At 34.5% G+C, this 24017-nt stretch overlaps 2 protein-coding genes across 5 annotated transcripts in view; one reads left to right on the top strand and one right to left on the bottom strand.

Moving 5' to 3' along the window:
* The first annotated feature begins 857 nt into the window (after positions 1-857).
* Positions 858-13585, top strand: LOC129269870 (leucine carboxyl methyltransferase 1-like). Its single transcript, XM_054907328.2, has 8 exons — positions 858-1052; positions 2865-2953; positions 3845-3966; positions 4947-5085; positions 5616-5721; positions 6939-7161; positions 8251-8440; positions 8798-13585. Exons 1-8 carry the CDS (start codon positions 1000-1002, stop codon positions 8824-8826), a joined length of 951 nt encoding a protein of 316 aa, XP_054763303.2. The 5' UTR covers positions 858-999; the 3' UTR covers positions 8827-13585.
* Positions 13586-14058: 473 nt separating this feature from the next.
* The window catches only part of LOC129270219 (IQ domain-containing protein E-like), a 38214-nt gene continuing 28255 nt past the window's right edge, over positions 14059-24017 (bottom strand). The window contains exons 18-20 of one of the 4 annotated variants that reach the window (XM_064105376.1): positions 22785-22886; positions 21422-21438; positions 14059-18655 (exon numbers count right to left, since the gene is read on the bottom strand). In XM_064105376.1, the coding sequence (XP_063961446.1) occupies positions 18563-18655; positions 21422-21438; positions 22785-22886 (212 nt within the window). In that variant the 3' untranslated portion in view covers positions 14059-18562. Of the gene's footprint in view, positions 20700-21273; positions 21439-22769; positions 22887-24017 lie in introns of all 4 variants that reach the window. The other 3 variants (XR_010294812.1, XM_064105375.1, XM_064105377.1) reach the window with 3 other exon arrangements.

Genomic DNA, 24017 nt, shown 5'->3' with positions numbered 1-24017 from the left:
CAATTGGAAATTTTCCAGTTACCCAACTGGTTCCAATTGAAACCAGTTAATTTGCATATTATCTGCCAGTGTGCACAGATTTATGTTTTATGTGATTCATCATCATTTAAAATGTATCTATTTAATTCTTTTCTATTTCAAGTACCATACTTGTTTCAGATAAGTGTTTAGAATGCTTAGCAGTGAAAACAATGTTCATAAATGTTATAGATTATAATTAAAACAGATTATAAGATAATTAGTACACCACTAACTGTTACCAAATTACATCAAATACAAATACATATATTTGAAGATCTTTCATGTAAATATATATACATTATGAAAGTCTATTTTATCAATGCACTTTACAATGGTATTATAGACATATAGCACTGCTTCTTTGTTGGCATGAGCAATAGTTAGTGCAAAATCTAATTAATTTGTAACTAATTTAGTCATTCCAACTGGAAGTTCCAATTGGATCCAGTTGGAAACCAATTGGTTTCAACTGGAACCAATTGAAACCAGTTACCTCCAATTGGATTCAACTGGTTTTAATAGCGAAATTGGAACAACTGGAACCAATTGAAACCAGTTGCCAACTGGTTGCTTAATTGGTTTCAACTGGAACCAATTGAAACCAATTGCCAACTGGTTCCAGTTGCCCAATTGGTTTTAACTGGAACCAGTTGGCAACTGGTTTCAATTGGTTCCAGTTGTTCCAATTTCCCTATTGAAACCAGTTGGCCAACTGGTTTCAATTGGTTTTGCTCTAATTGGTTTCAACTGGATTTTGGTCCTGGGAAACTGTGTAACCGTTAGGTCGAGTCATTTTGCTGACAATTATTGTGATTTTACGTGGTCGATTGATTGACCACGAGTAAGCTACGCGTATTGGCCGAGCTAGGATTTTGGAGTGTTACGCTGCAGTACCGGTACAGCAGTGGCAAAAAAAACGAAAAAAAAGAGAGAAATCATTCGCTGGATATAATAATTTGACCTATCTCGTGTTCGAAGATGTCAGATGAGGCTGTTCAATCTACAAACGATGATGCTGCAATGTGTAAAAGGTATGAACGCAAGTGGAATCCAGGAATGTTACGATTTTTTTACGAATGCTATCAATATGATCGCGATCAGCCAGGTTCCAGCCCCATGCATCCATTATTGTGTTGGAAAATAGACCACTAATTTTGCGTTTTGGAAACATGAGCAGCCAAGGTTCTTCTAATTCTATTTCTAATGTTCGGCCCAAAGCTAACGTTAGATATAAGGCTAAGTTGAATATTAACATAGTTTTGTAGCTGAAGAAGGCAATCTGATCTGAGATGAAGAGGAGGACGAACAAGATTCAACTTTCAAGAATGAAGAATTAAGCCAGGCGCAGGCGAAGGCCGGGAAACCCAAACATGCCAAACAAGGTCCCAAATAAAGTTAACGTTAGGCCTAAGTTAAGACTAAGTCAGAGAGAGGAAAAGAATTAGCGGGGGGGGGGGGGATGGCTTCACGAGGTAAGGTAATAAAGGAGAAAGAGGAGAAGTACAAGAAGAGAGTGATCATTTCCATGATTTCACTTGATTGATTTGGGGTTTGATCTGTCTGAATTTATTTTGATACCATGTAAAATATTTCGTCTAAAGTAACCTACATATGTATTACTATATAAATCTACCTTTACCTAACTTAAGTTAAGGGGATGCTTGGGGCTGAAGATATTTAATTGTTTAGTCTATATTTAAATAAATTAAGTAAATTTCACAGAGCAAAATGCTGAAAATTTGATTCAAATAGGATAACAAATAAAGTTATATTGAATTGGACTAAAGATTTGCATTATTCCAGTGAAACAGCTCTAACATTAGATCTAGCCTTCATGAATATTTATTAGGTGGGTTGATGATGTCATATCATCACTTGTTCTTTTGTATTTTATTATATGAAATTAGGATTATTCATGCAAGATTTTTCCACCAAGAACTAAAACAATTGGATTGATAACTGATATTAAGTGCATTGGTTATTTCTTGCTGCAACTTATTTCATCATAATGGAGACACATTGTATTTATGAAAAAATGTAATAATTATGATTGCATGTAATAACATTTTATAAAAAAAGGAAAGTGGGGATGTGACATCATGAGCTCACCTAATGAATATTCATGACGACATGCCTAGAAGTCTAGAACTGTTTCACCGGAATTCCAGAACTTCGATATTTGTTAATCCAATTTTGATCAAGTTTTCAGCACCTTGCTCTGTGAATTTTACTCTATTTATTCAGATATAAATATCTTCAGCCCGGAGCATCCCTTTAAGATTAAGTTTAGTAGAGTGATCCTTCAAATACTGTACCTTTCAGATCTCAGTAACAGTTTACACTTTGTTAATCCTGTTTCAGTTTGTTTAAAGGTAGACTTGGAAAGTGGAAATGTAGTTTAACAGCCTAGTATTGGTCTCCGATGGAAACCATTGTGAACGGTATTGATATAAGATATACCTGTAAAAACTCCTTAATTTAGTAATTTAGTACACTGATTCCTCCTTTACAGAGTGAAAAAAACAAATACATACATATCTGACACATCAATTCTCATTTTAGACCCATGCTCATTTTAGACTTTAGTCATCAATTGAATGTACATGGGTTTCACTTCAAATTCAAATTTCTATTAATTAAATGTCAATGTTTGTACTTCGTCAAGATCTAGACAATATTGGTTTAGCCACTTTAGGCTTGAATCAAGTACGGTATTATTTTTAGAATTCTTTACCCTTCCAGCTCCTGCTTTTTTTTCATGTGTGATTGTCAACATGTTTGATTATCAATAAAGACAATTTTTTAATTGAATTGAATTGAATTGAACTTCACACTATTTTCAGGTTTGCTGTGCAGCAAGGATACTGGAAAGATCCATACATCCAGCTTCTTGTCAAGAGTGGTCAGAGAAGAGCACCAGAGATAAATAGAGGTGTGTAAAATTTGTCTTTCATTGTATGTAGCATAGATCATGTTTAAGATTTGCAACATTTTGAAAACCTTGATTTTTTAAACTGAAATTTATTCTTGTAGAGAAATATGGGTTTCTTCCTGAAATATATACATGTAGTTTCAGATGTGGAATCAGATATGGCATCTTAATAATTTCATATCGATGTTCCTCTCAACCTTCTCAGACTGTCTTTCAAATCTTTAGTAAAATGCATCTTCTATTAGCTTTTCATATATTATCTCACATAACCACTATTACCTTGAGTATACTGTATTATTTTGAATTTATATCGTAATTGTTATTGTCAATTCTTGATTCTTTTGTTATATTGTTTATTTGTTAATTTTGATTTTTTTTTTTTTGTAAAACATCCATCAGTTCAGCTTTTAAGCTGCAATCAGATGTTTTTAATAAATCTTGAATATGAAGCAAGTAATCACCTCATAATTTCAGGTGATGCTCAACTGTGACCTCCATGGGGAGCTGGATGTATCATGCTAAAACTCGTAATTCAACTCACCCTGACGGGTAAAAGTTGCCTTTCTATCACCCTCACCGGAAGTGACTATGATACTTTCAGAATTAAACATGAATATATGCAATGTGAATGCTCAAGATTGCATTAATTGTTAGAGAGAATTGGGCTAAGTTTGCTTAATTTTCAGAAGGGCTACATGTAGTCCCCCCAAAAAAAACTTAGTGCCTCTTTTCAATTAATATTAGTGGGGGGGGGGTGTTGGGGATGTTGTGGGACAGGTGGGACTCTTCACTTCAGTTTTAACCAGATGGTTTTGCACACTCTTTTCATTGGTCAGTGATTTATCTATGAATCAAATGAGAGATCTTTGTTTTTTATTTGTGGTTTGATAGGATACTATGCAAGGACTCAAGGCATGCAAACCCTCCTGGTTCAGTTCCTTCAGCTTACTAAGAAGTCCTGTCAGGTCATCAACCTGGGTGCTGGCTTTGATTCACTCTTCTGGAGACTCAAGGCAAGTCAATGTTTTAAACGTAAATTCTAAGTTTGTTTGTTGGTTTTATTTTTATTTCTGCGTTCATAATACATTATCAAAAATATTTACATTGTTTGCAATATACAAAATAGGTGTGGTAATAATTAAGTGTGGTAAAATTAAGTGTGGTAATAATCTTTAAAAAAATCAAATTCAAAAGCATTACTGCAATTCCATAAATTATTGGACATTTTCCATAACTATATGTTTTGCTCTTTCTCAAATTCAGACAATATCTTTTATTAACATTCATAAAGAAATTGTAATTTTATGCAAAGGGGTTTCCTGCATGCACATTCTACTGATATTATCGGAAGTGTCATAGAAAATCAAACCCTACAAAACAAACCCAGACACTACAAGTATGAGGCTTCACACATTTTCTTTACACTTTGGCAGAAAGCAATTATTTTTTGTTTTTTTACAGTTGGATTATCTGAAGGCATTATGTCACACCTATAAAAAAGAAAATTTAAATCAATAAGTTGTGGCATATCTAATATCAGAGAGCGCAGAAATGCTCCTGCCAAATTATATTGCTGAAAAACGTTGTGTGAAGAATTTATGGTATTTTGAAAAAGGGAAGCTATATTTTGTTTTGTTTTACATCGATAATATATTTGCATGTAAAAACCTTGTTTTCAGACTTTTTACATTGTATGTAATTAGTCACATTGATGAAAAGCCTTGCATGGTAAATGTTTTAAGAAAGGCTAGTACAATCAGGACGGGTTTGCTAAATATAGGTTCAGACAGTGGATAAGATTTTAATTCAAGCATGAATTTAAACAATGATTATGATTGTCTTTTTCCATTGTGTTTTGTTCAACATCCTTCCTTCCAAAGTCCCTGTAAATCACAAAACAGAGCCACCAAGATCTTTCAAGATACATTTCATTTAAATTTTCTATGTATTTTCCACACAATGGCATGGTATTGTTTGCATTTTCCCTGTATAGGATGAAGACTTGCTTCCTGATCTCTATGTAGAGGTGGACTTTAGACCAGTGACAAGTAGGAAATGTCAGAATGTGAGAACACGCCAAAAACTGATACAGAATGTTCAAGAAACCTGCGAAGGCAAGAGCGTTGTAATCGGTGAGGATGATCTTTAATATTAACATGGTTTTCTCATCTTCTACTTTTGCATGTACATGTAATTTTCATACTGTTTACTGGTGTATGATGGTTCTTATTACTGGTCCTAATGAAGATCTCCATTTTGCCATAAAGATTACCTTATTTTAAAGAGAATGTTTGCAATTGTTAGTTGCCAATTGCCCAATTTTTTCAAATCTTGCATCTTGTTAAATGACAGGAGAGGAGCTTAAGCCGTACTTGTATGTCGTCTGGTTGCCTAACAAGCATTCATACTGTCTAGACTACAGTCCAGTAACAATGTCTTAGTTCTAGTCAATGCAGTTAACTTCACAGCAAAGTTGCAATATCAGACTTGAATGTCCCCATAATGGAAAAAAGAGATCTGTTGTGTACATACATGTAGATAACCAGTTGTAGCAACCATTTATGTGTGAATTGTATCTTTTTCATCAATGTGATCGCTTTCAAAATTGTCTAAATTTTTAATTTTGTATTCCTTTTCCATATTTCTTGTGATTGCATTATAGAGGAAGCTCAACTCCATTCACCCAAGTATCACATTTTGTGGGGAGATTTAAGAAATGTCGAGGAGCTAGAGAATAAACTCAGCAAAGAAGCCGGTATTGATTTCAGGTAAGTCAGATTTTTTTATTTACAATTCCTGTTCAGACCTATGGAAAATGAAATCCTGACTTGATTTTGTTTTCAATTTTCATGTAGGAAACTGATGTTATCAAACCACAGTTATAAACAGACAAGGGTTATAGTTTCAGCTTGATTTGTCTTTTTTGGGAGAGAGAATTGGATTTGATTTGAAACTGTATTATCCCTTATGGGAAATTTGCCTTTCACTGGTACATCATGAGGCCGCCATCAATTACAAGCTTAACCGCTCACGATGGCGGTATCCTGCGTTCATTTGGTAATGTTCCTTTTTATTATTATTAAAATGTGAAGTATACGCCCACACCATTTCTTTTTCTAATTATGTATTATATTTATATTGTATACATTATGGATTATTTTGTATATTGCAAACAATGTATTAATATTTTGATAATGTATTGGGAACGCAGAAATAAAAATAAAACAAACAAAAGTAAAAAAAAATATTAAGAAGAATATGAAGTTAACTTGATAACCGTCATTATCCGTGTCAGCAGAAATAATATTTATCATTTTTAATTGGGGGGGGGGGGGGGTAAAATTAGTTAATTATATTCATTCAATTCAATTCATTTATTCTTTTCCATTAAAAAACAACAAAATATGTACAGTTGAAATACACATGTATATACAAAAAATAGATCAAATACATAATCATAGTAAATTAATGTTGTAAGTGATAGAAATAAATGGAAAATGGAACACCTGTAAAAAGCTTTTTTTTAAAAGCTTGTAAATGGCAGGAGTCCAAAATTTAACAATAAATGTTAATGTTCCAATATGTGAATAGTGGAGTAAACCAAGATGACATTAGCATAATTTGTCTAATGACTGCAGTAAAATCAAATTCTTATCCTGGTTACATCTATTCAATTCTCCAAATAGTTGAAAGCTGCCCAAGGTCATTAATTTGAAGTACATGTAGTTGATTTGTGATTGGAAAATACTGTATTAATCACAATACATTTCTGTACTACTGAGTTAAGCTAACCAAATTCACACTTGCTGTTAACTTGCCATTATTGTAACTTCCATGGAATCCTTGATTGTGATTGGCTGCAGAGCCCTGTTACCATGGCTGCAGAACTCTGTTACCATGGTAGTTGCCATAATGGCAAAGTTACAATAGTTGGGAATCTTTATTAAATGGGTACCAGTAATGTGATTGCTCTATTGTTTTACAGCAAGCCCACATTCTTTATGACCGAGTGCGTCCTGGTATACCTCCACCATGAGAAATCCAACTCGCTCCTCAGATGGATCAACAGCAAGTTTCCTCAGGCTTATTTTGCTAACTATGAGCAGGTGAACATGGCGGATAAGTTTGGTATAGTGATGGCTGAAAACCTCAAGACAAGGGGGTGTACTCTAGAAGGGGTTGCACCTTGTAAAGATCTTGATACACAGGTAACTCTATGCCCAGTCGTTGTTGGTTTTAACTATGGGGGTTTCAACTAGGCTACATGTATGGGGTGCTGAATGTGACAAGAATATAAATAATGATTAAATAATAATAATAAATAAATAATTGCAATTTGTAAATATCTCAATACATGTACATGGTTAACTCCATGTCCCGTCATTGCTGATTTTAACTATGGAGTGCTGAATGTGACATGAATATTGATAGGGAATGCAGACTGTAAACAATTGCACCTTTAATGATCTTGATGCATGGGTAACTACATGCCCTGTAATTGCTTTTTTTAACCATGGGGTTTTAACTGTGGGGTGCTGAATGTGACAGGGAAGTACTTTTAAAAGAATCACACCATGTAAATATCTAAATACACAGTTAACTCCATGCCATTTTATTGCTTTTAACTTGTTCAAATTGTTTTAATTATGGGGGTGCTGAATCATATGACATGAATGCTAATAGGGGTGCATCCTTGAAGGAATCAGAACTTATAAAGATGTCAGTACACATAAAAAAAATATAGTTTTGATGTATCACATCAAGTATGGAGAGGGTAAATAATAATAATAATAACGGCATATTTAACCAGGGTAGCCACATCAGTTCTAAAAACTGTTCTACCAGCGGGCCCTGCTATTATCATTACCCCGGCTTAAGCACGGCTAGCTTGATCGGGCACTCGAGCATTCAAGGAATTTCTTCCTACCAGTTACCCATTCACCTCACCTAGGTCGAGTGCAGCACAATGTGGATAAATTTCTTGCCGAAGGAAATTACGCCATGGCTGGGATTCGAACCCACTACCCTCTGTTTCAAAGTCGGGAGACTAATCCACTAGGCCACAACGCTTTACATAAGGTAAAGGGGGCGCTGTCAGAATCCCCCCTCCACGACAAAGTTAGAGTTAATAAACATGTGCTTTAACCGCTCCTACTCCTAGGTTTAATCTTGGGCCATTTGGTATGGCAGCCTTTGTAGAGTCACCACCCCAAAAACTCATATATGTATACACTTCCTATAATTACCGATCTTGTTTCTATGAATCTTAAGCACGTGCATTACTTGGTCTGTCTCAGAAAAGTCGCTTCACCACAGCCGGGTGGCAAGGTTCTGATGCAGTTGACATGCAGACTGTTTATGCTAGTCTACCCCGCAACGATGTCTATCGCATAGAAAGATTAGAATTCCTTGATGAGACAGAACTCCTTGATCAACTACTCAGTCACTATTGCATATGCTGGGCATGGAACGATCACAGCAATATAGGTGAGTCAAAGTAGTGCCCAGGGAGTGAGGGATGTGTTTACAATTATGCTGGGCATGGAAAAAACGTAGCAATATCGACAAGTCACAGTATTGCCCTGGGAGTGGGGGATGTGTATGCAATTATGCTGGGCATGGAGAAATCATAGCAATATCAGTGAGTCAAAGTAGTGCCCTGGGAGTGGGGAATGTGTATACATCGTGTGGGCAAAGAATGATGCAAAGTTGCAGAGCTTACAATATTCAAATGTACAGAAGGGCTATTTCATGCATTTTTTTAATGTAATTATTTCATTTAATTCTTATGTACTTACATTTATTTAAAATGACATTCCTAATCATCATTTTGAACACCAACAGGACTGTCATCTATAAAGTTTGGAGACTGAGATGGTTCAGATGATTCTATCCAAAATTAAAGCTGCCTACACACAGGTGCAAAGGAAGATGAATCTCCGAGGAGTTGAGGTTTGTTGCCATGGCAATCTATCATCATACCACCGGGAGGAGCAGTGTTATCAAATAAGCTTTGGAGATGTGCAGATTACTTTGAAAGTGTTTACTGTCTGAAGTGTTTCCATGATATAAAGCATTGAGATAAAGCATTGGCTAAGAGATGGTTTGCTTTCTTGTTTGGTATTTTTAAAAAAGAACAAATAAGAATGCATACAGTATGTATTTGAGAAACATCGATTGGAACGTTCATTTTTTAAGCGTACGTCAGCCTCAAAACTGCTCTATAATGCTAATTCAGGTACATATCCATTGCAAGTTCTGTATCTATCCAAAATTCATAAATGTATAATTATTTTACTTGTACTGATTAATATAAAATTATTTCTTGACTAAAATCTAGTCGTTTTAAAGCATGGTTCAAAAAGATTTACAGCCAATTTCTGATTAGTTAGTCATTGGTTTCCTCATTGCCTACAGACCATTAAGTGCTTTTATGAAATAAAGCGAAAGTGTAAGATGTCATATTAACTTGCTTATCTTATATCTGAATTCGATGACATTTTCAGTGTTACGCTTCTTTGATTTTCTCTTTCTATTGCCATCAACTATTTGTCGGAGTGCACTCTCCTTTCATTAAAAATGAATAAGTCTGGAATAAGCAATGTAAAACTTTGTAGATTGTGTTCTGGATAACGTGTGCTCATGTTTGCTATGCAATCTCAAAATAGCCTGGGCTATGTTATAATGTACAGTGGAGTCAAATTTATCTCTTAAAGGGGAACCCAGCCTTGGTCATAAATGTCGTGTTGGAAAGGAGAAAAATAAAGAAAACAGACTGTTGAAAATTTGAAAGAAATCGGACAAGAGTTAAGAAAATTATGGCTGCTTTAAATTGAGATCCCTAAGACTATATATTTTTAATTGGCAACTGGGTTAGTAAATTATGACAAGGGGCAAGGACAACTTTCTCATAGGCCATGTACTTAATTATAAGGGATTTGTGGTTTTCTCCTAAGTACCCATTCCCCTAGGGGCAGTTATCTGAATATAACCCAGGTAGTATATTGTTTTATGTCCTCATGAAAGAATAATATAATTTGTAGTTTAACTTTTGAAGAAAAAAATGTCAATGGAGTACATGGAAGAGTAGCCTTTGTCTTACATCACTATAACATCAACATCATATGTGTGGCCAATTTGAAGTCTCTATGAGTAAAGTGATTACCAATTTTTACACATTTTTACAATTCATACTTTTAATGGTTTTCCAAGAGAGAAAGAAATGTCTTGGGGAATATGAAATAATGTTCCAGGGTGCATCATCTGTGTGTTCCTGTACTATTTACTCCCTTTTTTTTTGTCTCACCTGCTTAGCAGAGCAAGACTATAGGCGCCGCTTTTTCGATGGCGGCGGTGTCATCAACATTGAAATCTAAACCAAGGTAAAGTTTTTGAAATCATAACTTAGAAAGTATATGGACTTAGTTAATGAAACTTGGACATAAGGGTGATAGTGTATCACTGAAGATCCTGCCTGAGTTTTAGGTCACATGACCTAGGTCAAAGGTCACTTAGGGTCAACAAACTTTGACCATGTTGGGGGTATTTGTGGAATTGTCATCATAACTTTGAAATTTTATGGATCTAGTTCATGAAACTTGGACATAAGAATAACCATGTATCCCTGAATATCCTGTTCATGTTTCACATCACCAAGATCAAAGGTCATTGAAGGTCAATGAATTTTGGCCGTGTTGGGGGTATTTGTGGAATTTTCATCATAACTTTAAAATTTTATAGATCTAGTTCATGAAACTTGGACATAACAGAAACCATGTATCCCTGAATATCCTGTGTGTGTTTCAGGTCACATGACCAAGATCAAAGGTCATTTAAGGTCAATGAATTTTGGCCATGTTGGGGGTATTTGTTTAATTGGCATCAGAACTTAGACAGTTTATGGATCTACACATGTAGTTCATGAAACATAGATATAAGGGTAATCAAGTTTAAATTATAGTTTTGCACACGTCTTAGGTCACATGATCATAGTCAAAGGTCATGTTGGATCAATGGACATAGTACATGTATTTTATTATCATAGACCTGTACGAGTGTTTTCTTTTGTAAATAATTATTCTATAGCTATTTACAAAGTCAGCACTGCTGCTATATTGAATCGCGTAATGCAGGCGAGACAGCCAGAGGCGTTCCACTTGTTTAATACTAAGTAGTAAATGTATTTACTTAATAGTGCAAGAGGAAATACAAAATGGATAGTAGTCTAAATGCATTTTTTCATCCTTAGTTTTCAGGGGCGGTATTCTGAGGTCATTTTATCTTTAAAATATTTTATTTTATCTCTTAGAATGAAATTGGTATTCTGAGATGACATTTGATCTCTCAGATAAAATCTTGCGTATCTATGATGATACGCAACAGAGCAGTGGCTGCGTAGACATACCAATCGCTTATCTGGCCATTGCAACGCGGGTGATGTGCTTGCGCCCAAGTTACTTTAAAGAAAAGTAAAAAAGACTTTAATAAAAGAGGGTCGGGGCTATTTTATCTCCGCGACGTTGATTTCGTCAATATTTCTAGGGGAATCCAAATGTTGGCATGAAAATTAAGAAAAATTATATATTCATTGAGAACACCTTAACGTTATTCCTGTACAATCAGGAAGTATTTCATTAGACTTTTCTTGACTAATATTGTCTTTGAAATGATGCTTGAAAAGGTGTGATAAAGACTTCGAAAAAAAAAAAAAGTATTGCCATTTTTGTTAAAAAGAAATCTCTGTAAAGACGCGCAAGCGTATTTGAAGTCAATAAATTGACGCAATCTCACTCCTTCGCCACACCTAGCGGAATGGATTTCCATTGGTTGAGTGATATGAGAGAGCTATAAAAGCGCGTTTCTAATTGGATGTTGATTGTTCTCAGAATACCAATTCAGAGAGATTTTAAGGGTATTTTATCTCACTGATTTTAAGGGAGATAAAATATTTTATTTTATTAAAATATTTTATTTTATCTGAGATAAAATGGATCTCAGAATACCACCCCTGGAATTTAGAGAGACTGTGGGCTAAGTTCAGTTCACCTAATCACCTGGAGATGGGTTGTTGGACCAAGCGGTAAAAGATTAAATGGGCATAGACTATGGAATTCAGTCGAGCGATAAGTAAGAGGCAATTGCATTTAGACCAAATTGTGAAATGAGCCCTAGTGCCCTACACATATTATCCTTACATGTCTGCATTGACATCATCCGCCATGTTAGAGGCTGAAGCTACTGCCTTGCATGCAAATGCATCAATTAGTGATCTGCAGCTGGCACATCTCTGACAACTCTACACATATCCCTATATCCTCTGAGGGAGGGCGCTAAGATATTATGACATCACATGCACAAGGTCTATTGCTACACATTCACTCTACATCGCAACAGGCTATTGATCTCTGACTTTCAAGTCTGATGCATCTTATGGTACAAAATTATGATTAAATGCAGGGCATGCAGGGTCAAGGCTTATTTTGTAATCGCACATTTACTGATTTTCAGTAACCTTTACATTCACAGGCTGCTTTAATCACATTTCACCAATGAAGAAACACCTTTCTTATCCCACTATCAAAATGTAATTTCAAGGGATTTACAAACACATCGATTCGCTGTGATTATCAACAGGGATGTAGTCAAGGCCGGAACTTCCGCTAGTGAAAGCATTCTCCCATAGACTTTGTACTTGTGACTCCAGCCGAGGCCTAAGCCAAGGCCGGCAAAATATTGCTACATTGTATTTCTAACAACTCAATAACATCTTAGTTTGTCACTATTCATATGGAAGCTTTCTTAGAATGTGGGAAAATTAAAATATCCACTTACTGACTGGATCTTGAACTGGAACCTTTGTACCAACCCCTACTAGCTTGTGTGCCACTCCTCATTATTCAAGGCAAGTCACCAGCCAACGAGCTGCTCCAATTAAGTTCCTGCAGCACCCTGTGCTTGCCTGCTGCAGTCTGCTTAGCAATTACTGCATTGCCTTGTGCAGTAAACACACACAATAGCCATCGAAACACAGTGAGGGATTGCCTGCTATGGCAGGTATGTTTAGCCTATTCATAAACAAATTAGGGAGTGAATTAGAGTTACCCAACCATGCAGACTCTCATTATGGCTACATGTAATAGAAAGGAGGGTCTAAGAAGTCATTTGGCAAATTTTTCATCAATACAAATACTTGGGGGGTCATTTTATTGGATCCTGTTTGAACCCAAAAGCTCATTTGTTTTCACTCTTAGCTGTGGATATGAAAATATTGCCAGTAGGATGGGAGGGACAAGCATGGCCATAAGCTTAAATTTTTGGGGTTGGGGTGCCTTTGCCTTTTGTAAACTGAAAAAAGGATTTCATGCATACTTTTGTTGAAAATGAAAGTCGTTTTCAATTCTTGGGGGAAGTGCCCCCCTCCCACGCCGCATATGGCCACGAGGACAAGGGCATGCAAGAAAACTGCAGAGCTTGTGCAAATACAAGCCCCTTTTACTGAAATTGGTCTATAGAAATATCCTTACATCTTCCATTTAAATGTGGATGTAGTAATTTTGATGTCACGTTATGCCACCATACCATCTCTTTATGGACGTTTCACAGGTGTTCAATAAATTTGAAGTTGAAATATAATTAGATTTGTTCTCTCATTGATTACCTGTACTGTGTCATGATTATTTGAAAATAATTCAAAATTTGATATGTATTGAACTCATATTGTCTTGTCTGGGGTCATACTCTTTCATTATAAAATATCTTAAAAGAAGCATGACAAAGATGATGAGAGAAGTGATGGTGGTGACGGTGTTGAAGGTGGTAGTGATGTTTATGGCAATGATGATTATGACAATAATGACGATGGTACTTATAATGATGGTGATAATGTTGGTAATGGTGATGATGCCAGCGATGTTGATGGTGATTATGACAATGATGATTGTGATGGTTTAGATGGTGATGATTATGATGGTGATAGTGATGATGGTGGTAAAATTTATCACCATCATCATCTCCATAATCATATTCATCATCATAACCATAATCATCACCATCACAATCATCACCAATTGCCCATTTGACTAAATGAAAAGTATCACACATAATACTTCACAAATCTAATTTGAATTTTATTTCACAGTCACAAGGAAAGATACGAAAGAAAAAAATAATGCCATGTAATCACCAAATATTCTTCATTAATTTACAAGTCATTCATTACACATTCTATTATTCTAGCATCAGAAATTATTTTTAAACCATGATTCTACATCAGGTCAATCACAAACAAAAAAATCAGAATGTTTTCAAATTTACACGACAAGCTATTGCAGAGTTTGATAGATTGTAAACTTGAGTGTGCATGTACGTAACATTTGAAAGTACTGTATTAGAAGCGCTAAATGACAAGGTTGAACAGACATGGTTTGCCTGACCCAAGAAAACACATTTAATTTTGACACATGGAAAGAAATAATTCTAAACAGAAATTTTAGTTAAATTCAAATTGCTGTCCTTTGAAATTGGGATGGATACCATTGCCAAATTTTGCATATTGATAGGCCAAACATGTTTAATTCACTGCATCATCAGAAATCATACAAATTGCATTCATTGCATAACCAGAAAATTTATTTTGTTTTCTTCTCTTAGCATGGTAAAACAAATCAATCCAACCAAAATGAAATGGAAATTAATTTTCAAAAGAAACAAGCAAAATCACAGATGAACATACATGTAGATGAAAATGGATAATGATTTAATAAGTTACGATTATTTAAAAGTTGTAATAAATTGTGATCACTATATGCATGGACTTGGGATTTCAAATTGGCGACTAAACTCGAGAGGTAAAGGACAACTCGTCTTTTTTTATCCAATACATTAAATTATTACACATATTTCAAAACTCTTCCTCAGAAAGATATTTTCCTTTTATGATGCTGTATGTAAATAGGCCATTTATGTCATATTTGACTATTGTTTTGAGGAAAGGCTGCTAAGAGGAGTAAGTCATGAATTCTTTATAATTAATGTAAGGCAAATAAGCCAATAGTCCCAACTGCTTTTCACAATCTTCTCATCAAATGACTAATTTGAAATTTGCAAAGTCTTGATGATCTCAGTTTTCAATAGCCATACTTTTTAACTTCATCTGATTTTTTTTGTTCGAAGTTTAACAATCATTTCAATTCAATAATTCAATTATTTATTCATTTGTCATGCCTTCATTAAAAAATGGGCTAAAATGGTCCTAATATTCTCAATTTGTTTTTATGCTCTCATATAAATCATTTTATTTCTACTTGAGGTTAAACTCAACTCTGCCCATGAGCTACTATTATCCCTCTGGTTGTCTGAAGAAAAGGTGATTGTTCAAATTCATATTGGCAGTAATTGAACATAAAGGTTGAAATAAGGTTTGGGCATATTCTTGTTATGTGAATGCATAAGTTCACTTTCTTATAACATTGAACCAAAAAACGTAATCAAAATCTACAAAATACGAATGAAAAGTAACCCTTGCAGCAATTATCTATTTCATATATTTTACTACATCGCAGGAAAAAATTGGTTCTCTGACGTCTGTGTGATACATAGCTACTGAAGTACATGACATGATACATAAGTAAATTTAACTGTAGAGATGCAAATGCAGGAGCGTTGAAGCAATATATACATAAAATTCACCCTGAAATATACACATAACAAATGCATTTCTTCTCCCCATTGCACAAATATACACTGTGAACAGGAGAAAGTGGCCCATAAGGTATAACCTGAGGGGCCGTTTCATAAACCTGTCGGTAAGTTAAGAGTGACGTTAAGAACGACTGGTGATCCTTTCTTGTGGTAAATGATATTCACTATTAAATGTTCATTGGTGATTATTTAGCGCATAAGAAAGGTTCACCAGTCGTTCTTAAAGTTGCTCTTAACTTATGAACAGCTTTATGAAACACCCACCTGAAATGAATTATAACAGAATATCACCGCAATGCAGGCGAAACCAACCAAACATACATGTTATTTCCAATGACATATAATCAGTTTTGAGTAAATACACTTTTGCAACTTAGTGACAGAGTGCTATGCAACTATGACATCAATAACACATATTAGAGATAAGAGTGTCTATTACAGAACTTAAAATCCCTCTATTCAAATTCAGAGATTGGGAATGTACCTCCAGCTAATCAGAGCATTTGCCATCTGAAAAAGCCTACACCAACTAGACAAAATTTTCACAAGAAATTTCATCTTATTTTCTTGATTTCCTGTGCGGGGGGAAAAGACTTGACTTGGTAAGGTGCTCGACCATTCATGTAGCAACAGCAGTTTATTAAGTTTGTTAAAGATGAATTTCCATGTATTTATTGAAGGGATTATATCATACTATGAAAGTTCCCTTAGTTTGTTCAATAAAACATGAATGTAGAGGGCGTATAAAATACATGGCAGGGTTGAGTTGCCTCTTATAATCTGTATATCTGGGCCTCATTACATAAAGCTTAGCGATTGATCACAGAGCTGACGTCTACAATTGATTGCACCGAGTATTGTGTATGATCAATCATAAAAATAATCCCCACAATCAATTCCTAAGCTTTGTGTTAAGGGGCCCAATGTTCCGTTTAGCCCAACCACACTCATACTCTACATTATAATACAATTATTTCAAATGGGTCTATCAAATGTTTTCTATTATGACTCATTTCAACTTCTGCATGTTTTTACAATAGCATGATGTTGAATTGACAGTGCACCTACGGGGTCTTACTGAAATCTTTAATGTACAAATACATGATATCAGAATGACAATGAAAATTGCAACAGTTGATATTCACACACTTTATGTATATATACATGACAGTAATTCCAATTTTACCAGAACATCTCCCTTACTAAAACAATTTTTGCACACAAAAGTACACGTATACTAAAACCAGAATGAAAAATATGAACGGGCAGCTTTATAATCTGGTTTTCATGATTTCCAAACGTTGTGACTATAAACAAAGTTCAAGAAATAAATGTATGAAAACATTCCGCAAACTAACTGAGCTTGCTGAATACAGTTTCAGTAATGAGAGAAATAAAGGCTTTCTTTATGTAAAACTTATCGTCTCATGGTACATAAAGACTTACCCAATGGGTAATATTGCAGAAGAATACAAAATGCTTACAGAGATAGAGTTATATAGTACACGTAAATGTTACAAAATAGTTTAAAAGTTCATTATCACTCCATCAAAATTCAAAGAATACACAGCTATACTTCCAAGAGGGATCAACATTTTATAACTCTAGAAAATAATTGAATAAATAAGCCTCGACAGCCAAGATATGATGCAAAAATTGATCCGGGGGGGGGGGGGGGGGGGGATCCGCCCCCTAAAACTTTTGCATATTTCTACAATACGCAAGAACACCGCCGTGATGTTTCATGACTATTTTCTTTCAAGTCTTGCTCATCTTATAAATCAAACACATGATGTCAGAATTTATTACATAATAGTTTTGAACATTTTTAAACAAATTAACTTAATGATTAATCAAGGTGAACAGTTATTTCTTTTTTTTTGTATTTCAATTTCACTTATCTTTGATTAAACAGGCTTAAAACATGTTTAAGTTTAATAAAAATATGCTAACTTCGATTTCAAATGTACATGTATACATAAAAAATTACAACAGCATAATAGTTCAAACTTGAAGTATCTTAGATTTCCAAGCAATGCAAGATTGAATTACTCCGCATGAACTCTCAATTCAAGCATTTAAGTTTGTTATTAAAAGAAATAAAAGTCATTTAACCCAAATGCATAGAATTTTCATTCCAGTTTATATTACAGGTGAATGCTACCCGAACAGCCAAAATGAAATGCCTGTTTTTATAGACAAAGATACATGCATATTATTTTTTTTAAAGAAATGAAATAAAACTGCATTAAATACTCCCTCTTTCTACAATGGGGAAATTTCAGATTTTATATACTGTATTAAATTTATGGTGGAATATTATCAAAAATTGGTTGAATCAAATTTATGTAGTACCCTCTAATATCGCAGGAAAAAATTAACTTCCAATGATCAGCTAATTTCAAAGCGTACTGATGAGCTCAACTTTTGTTTCCAAACACACTGGAAAATTGACCTCAAAATTGTTGCCAACTATTCCCTGAGTCAGAGATCATGTGACTACATCACATGACCTATGATATTCATATTGATTTATATGAATCATCTGATCTGACATACGGGACATTCAATAAAATGTGTACGTCTGACCCACTATACATGGAGCCTTCCTGACATGACTGCTCTATTTTCTAGTTCACATGAAATATTGTGATGCTCTCAAATTGACATTGTTTGAGCAGTTCATGAAGAGAATGATGAAAGATGGGGGGATAGAATTTTTTTATTTTTCCATTAATCAAGTCGTGAACAATCGCAAACTTCATTGCAAAATCATAACAAATTTGCACAAAAATTAGTTTTGCAAAGGTAACTGTTATGAATTGTCACACAAATAGTAGAACCAAATGGATTTTATATTTTTATTTACCCAACAACAGGAAATCCCTGTCCCTTATAAGAAAATGCCCACTAGAATACCAGATCATCATCATCGTCATCACTGTCATCGTCTTTCTTGCTACCGAGTCCATTTTTCAGAGTAGAATGACTACTGCCTACGCTCTAGGTGTACACATTAAGATAAAAGGATATGCATACAAATCAGACTCGTCAGTAATTAATTTAGAAAATTGTTAATTATTGAACATCAAGAACTAAAGTTTTTTAAATAGAGAATAGCTTATGACACACATGAAATGATTATGGGCATTAGAAATGCAAGGGCTCCAATTGGTGAGCATACTATGTGCTCTTTGCACAACGACTTGCAAGTGACTGCAGGTAAAAAAAATCAAGTGCAATATCATTCTTTTGAGCTGCAATGAAATGAAAGTCTTTTTGCAGTGCCCCAACCATAGATTAAGTAATGATAGATGAAAGAGTACAGATTGAATACCACAATTGAAGAAACACTCATGAATGGCAAAAACATATATCATCTTTAAAATGTGAGAAATAATAATAAAACATCTTGCAATCAATGCCCTTAACACAGCATGTTTTACAAAATTATTGTGATGAGTGTATTAGAATTCCTCACAATCAGAGTAGCGATTAGAAACATCAACAGAGTGTACAACATAGCTGAAAACAATCAATATGATGTCGTCAAATGGATAGAATGAAAAGAAACATTACGACCTGAGATGAAAGAGAGTGACAAATCAGAAGACACCAACTCAGTGATGTTCAGAAGAAGCCAAATCGCTTGGATTTAGCTTTAACAGAGGTGTTTGTGGTGGTGGAGGAAGGTTTATTTGGTTTGACAGTGACAACGATGTCGTCATCGTCGTCGCTTGAGCCTTCTTCAGGAATGGAGGATGCAAGGTGCTGAGGTTGTCTTTGGGTTGTTGTGGAGGTCTTAGATGAGAAGGTGTTGTTAGTCTTTGTAATAAGGAGGGAGGGAAGAAAAGTGATTAGGAGATGTTAAATTTTTTTTGGTTAGTTTTCCTTTAAAGTAATGAAGTGTGGCTTCATAATCTTTTTTTTATTTTAGCATTTTTTAGGTGAAATTACTTTTAAAAAGTCAATATGTGGAAGTGTCACCTATACAATTCAAAAGGTATGTATTACATTTACAAATTTTATGGAAGTATAAAATGTTTGTGTGTGGAAGTAAATGTACTGTATGGGTTAAGCAGACCTGGATCCCGTAACATAAAGGTTAGCGATTAACCGTAAGCTGGATTTTCACAATTGATTGCACATTGTAGTCAATGTAATCAATCATAAAAAAATGTTTATGATCATTGCTAAGCTTTCTTTTACGGACCCCTGTAAATGTTTCAATCCTAAAATCATTGATGTGTTACTGAAAGACAGATGGAGTGATTGAGAGTGTATAAGGTTACAAACTAAACAATGACTGTGGAGGTACAAGACAAAAAGATTCACTTATTACAAAAAGAGACATGTGATTGAAATGATATTATAAAGCAGGAAAACACAATTAGTCATCACTGCAATCGCAAAACATTTGGAGAAGTATTGTTAAACAAAAAGTTAAAGTCCTTATTGGAAGAAAAAAAAACCCCACAAAACTGACAAATCATATACCAAAGAAAAGCTGATTTTGAGATACATCTATGTAAATTTCAACGCACTTCCACTGCTTTCCAATTCAAAACATTCAGATTCCCCAGCCAAAGAAATGGTGCCTTTTTAACGGTTTTCACCAGCATAAATTCTACGGCAATATGTGAATGGGATTTTGATTTCCATTCGTTTGTATGTAAAAAAGCTGGATTATTATATTGCTTCCACATTACATATTACAAATATTTTTTTTTAAATCAAAGAAAATATCATTAAAAGTATAAGGCCCGTATTCTGAAGCCTAGTTTAACTTAGGCCATTATCTAACTCTGTTAAACTTATTGGAAGCCAAGAGAAAAAATAATTTAAAATTACATTTCAACTCAGATGTTTCCTATCTTTACTTGGCTCCTTTACTTGAGTTTTCTTGAAAAAGAGAACTATTTCAGTAATTATTCCCAGTCAATTGTGAATGATTTGAGTGTCAAATGAGCTGACCAATTGAACTTTTGGCTATCCATAGTTAAACCTCAACTTTAAACCAGAGTTCATAATACAGGCCGTGTACAATCTGAATGCAGGTACACCAATGAGCAGTGACCAAATAACTAGCAAATAAAGACTGACAAAAGAATATGGTCTAAAGTTGCAGTTGTATAAATTTGAGGAGGAAAAAATATTTTTCTATGCAGATTAATTGCTTTTGAAAAAAAAAGAAATTTGTAATCTGGAAAATTAAATATTGGCAATATTGAAATTTTCTACATACAAACATATGTAATTACTATTCTGTTCACAAAATGACGTAATAGAATTCACGGAAGTGAGAAGCATAATACAGACCATTTTCAATGCTCATAAATTTGAGTGTTTCTAAAGCAAAGTACTATGGTGGGAAGCATTGAAAATGCAGGAAACTTCTTTAGTTGTATTGTAAATTAATTCCTTTCTCATATTTCCACTGATAACAGTGATTTATTATTTATTTTGGCTTCTAATATGGTCTTTAAGTGCTCCAATCATTAGTTTAAGAAAGTAATTTCAATTGTGTATTGCGGAATGCTTTGGGTGATAGATAAGGAGTTCCAGGGGCCCGTTTCATAAAGGACTTGCAACTGTTGTAACTTTGCCATAATGGCAACTACTATGGTAACGACTCAGCAGCCAATCAGAATGAAGGTTTCCATGGTAGTTGCCATAATGGCAAAGTTACAACAGTTGCAAGTCCGTTAAGAAACGGGCCCCAGAAGATTCACCTTATCTACCAAAATCTAGATTAATTCAGTAACTTACCTGTCTTCCTTTGTTCCCTATTTACAAATAAATGAGAGTAAAAAGGAAAAATGTGCAGAAGAAACAAATTAAACATGAGGAATAACAGTTTTACACTTGCATAGGGATCACAGTGAATGAATAAATCACGATATTTGTTTGAATGAGGAGTTAAAGCTAAATGAACGTAGTTGCAGTAAAACACTAATTTCGTGAGAAAGTCTGTAAAACCAAGGTTAAGTATGACTATATCATCGTGGATCTAGATCTGGTACAGTTACATAAATTGAACTTTGTGAAATCATAAAATCTAAGCTGAAATGCGATCACATTGAAGATCGTCAACACAGATAGGCACACGTGGGACAGTGTATTATTATTGCTGGTATAAAGACCCGACGGAAGTGACCGAATCCGCGCTTATTTTGCTTATTTCTCAGCAATTACACAATTTCTTCCAGAATCCTTTGGCACATATTTGTTATTCATACAAACAGACACTTGGGTGGTCATTATATTAGATTCTGTAAAAAGTCATTTTGAGATCGTTACCAGAACTGGAATTTACCTTTAAGGAAACAGATCTTTTATGAATGACTGATTGGGACTTTCAATGTAATTTTATGGAATTTAATGGGACTTTCGCTAATCACTACAGAGTGGGTAATGGTAAACAAAGTTATGTCTCATATTTTCTTCAACTTTAAATTGTCATTTAATTTGTCAAAAAATTTACTAGTACGTGTTAAACAATAAACAGAGTTGTACAATGCCTACTTAGCTTGTTGTACGCCAGCAAATGGGAGGCTGAATGTCAAATATTTGTACCGTTGCACACACGACGTACCATCCAAAATGTACCGTTGCACGGCTTTAGGAGGTGACGTCACAATACGATTTAATTCATTGCGCTCAGCAAAAAATGAATATGCGTGTAGCCTGCTGGCTAAATGCTGCCCAAGGTCATGTACGCATGTGGGATTTTCCTTTTTGCTTTCAATATTTTTGTTCCCTTTTCATAGTTTACTGCAGAGAAAAACTCTGTTTTTCATATTTTCGCTAGATTCCGAGGCGTTGTACAACACAAATAGCGAATATTCATATTCGTGCAATGGTGCGAGAATTTGCATTCGGTGAAAGATACGCTCTATTCAACTCGGCTAACGCCTCGCTGAATAGAGCATCTTTCTTTCACCTCATGCGAAATCTCGCACCATTGCACTCATGCCTATTCGCTATTTGTATATTGTCAGAGATGCGCCAGATGCACATCACCAAGGCAAGGCAATGGCTTCAACCTATACTAAGATGGTGGCAAGATGATGTCAATGCATTAGAACTATACAACGATACAGCACTCTTAATGTACCAATACAATTCTTACCTGATTTATTACTATATTTGGATACAGTACTCTTCTTTGACGTAGTAGACATGACAAGAGAGTCATCAGAATCCTCTTCAGAAAATGCGTCTTTTCTTGAAACTGTAAAATTAATACAAGGTCAACTTGTAACACTGTAATTCTAAAGGCCACCGCACACCTAACAATAAGTCTCCGACCCATTATTGGAATGAAATGTAGTAGAATTTGATGTTTATATTGGGACATGGAATATCTTAGTGTGTAATGTTTTAAATTGTCATACAAATACATAAATTCAAATCTGTGACAATGCTTTCTTTCTTATTAGAATAAAAAAATTAATAAATAGCATAAATTTAATATGTAATTGTAATGATGTAATAGCAAACGTACGATAGGCAACGAAATAAGGGCTTGCAATCATCCAAAATTGTTACATTAGTATTCTTTAGTTAATTTGAACCTCAAATAAAAAGCAAATTTTCATTCACATTTTCAGTAAATAAGCAAAATGTGATTTGTTCCAAAATCGGATCGTGGACCAGATGTAAGGCATGCGGTGGCCTCAAGATATTATGGCCTGTATTATCAAGAGGTTTTAATTGTACAATGGTACAAACCATGGACTATGCCGTTTATTGTAAATATTTATGCTTATTTCATTGCATAAACTTCAAAAGCCCAATCATAAATGCACATTATTAACAAAGTGCACTTAATTCATGATTGAATGAAATGCGATAATATAACAAATCTGCATTATCCATATTATACCATGGTGCTTTAGAAACCTCTTTGGAGAATATAGGTCAATATGTCCAGACAGATGAATAAACAATTCAAAAGATATTTACAAGCAATAAAAACATGAAAATGGAGTAATCTTTTTGAAAATTGTATTGTATTGAGGAAAATCATAGAAAAAAACAAACAATTGTACATATTGACAGCTATGCAAACCGTAATTGTCACCTTTTAACATTCTGAATTTGTACTATAAAACTAAAGAAATGTGAGAAACATTTCTATCTGAAAACAGTCAATCCACTCTGTCTGCAACCACCCTGTCTTTGTTGAGTCAATGCAGCATACAAGAAACACTCCAAACGTCTTAAAATGTGTACTTTTGTAATAAAAATTCCATTCATTGATGATCTGTTTTTCAATATAATCTTGGAATTTTTAATCTTTTAATTTACCAGAGTATTCACAAACGATAAATTTGAGCACATTTTTGTAAGGACCTCTATT

Source organism: Lytechinus pictus, chromosome 10 (genome assembly GCF_037042905.1).
Source record: "Lytechinus pictus isolate F3 Inbred chromosome 10, Lp3.0, whole genome shotgun sequence".
NCBI classification, from domain to species: Eukaryota; Metazoa; Echinodermata; class Echinoidea; order Temnopleuroida; family Toxopneustidae; genus Lytechinus; species Lytechinus pictus.
Note: the sequence above shows the minus strand (reverse complement) of the source record. Positions and strands in the feature narration are given on the sequence as shown.

Bases quoted from the DNA above. Each gene is read 5' to 3' on its own strand.
- LOC129269870 (XM_054907328.2), top strand. From the start codon at position 1,000: ATGTCAGATGAGGCTGTTCAATCTACAAACGATGATGCTGCAATGTGT. The intron at 5,086-5,615 runs GTGAGGATGATC...ATTGCATTATAG, and splicing joins AGGCAAGAGCGTTGTAATCG to AGGAAGCTCAACTCCATTCA. The intron at 8,441-8,797 runs GTGAGTCAAAGT...GAACACCAACAG, and splicing joins GAACGATCACAGCAATATAG to GACTGTCATCTATAAAGTTT.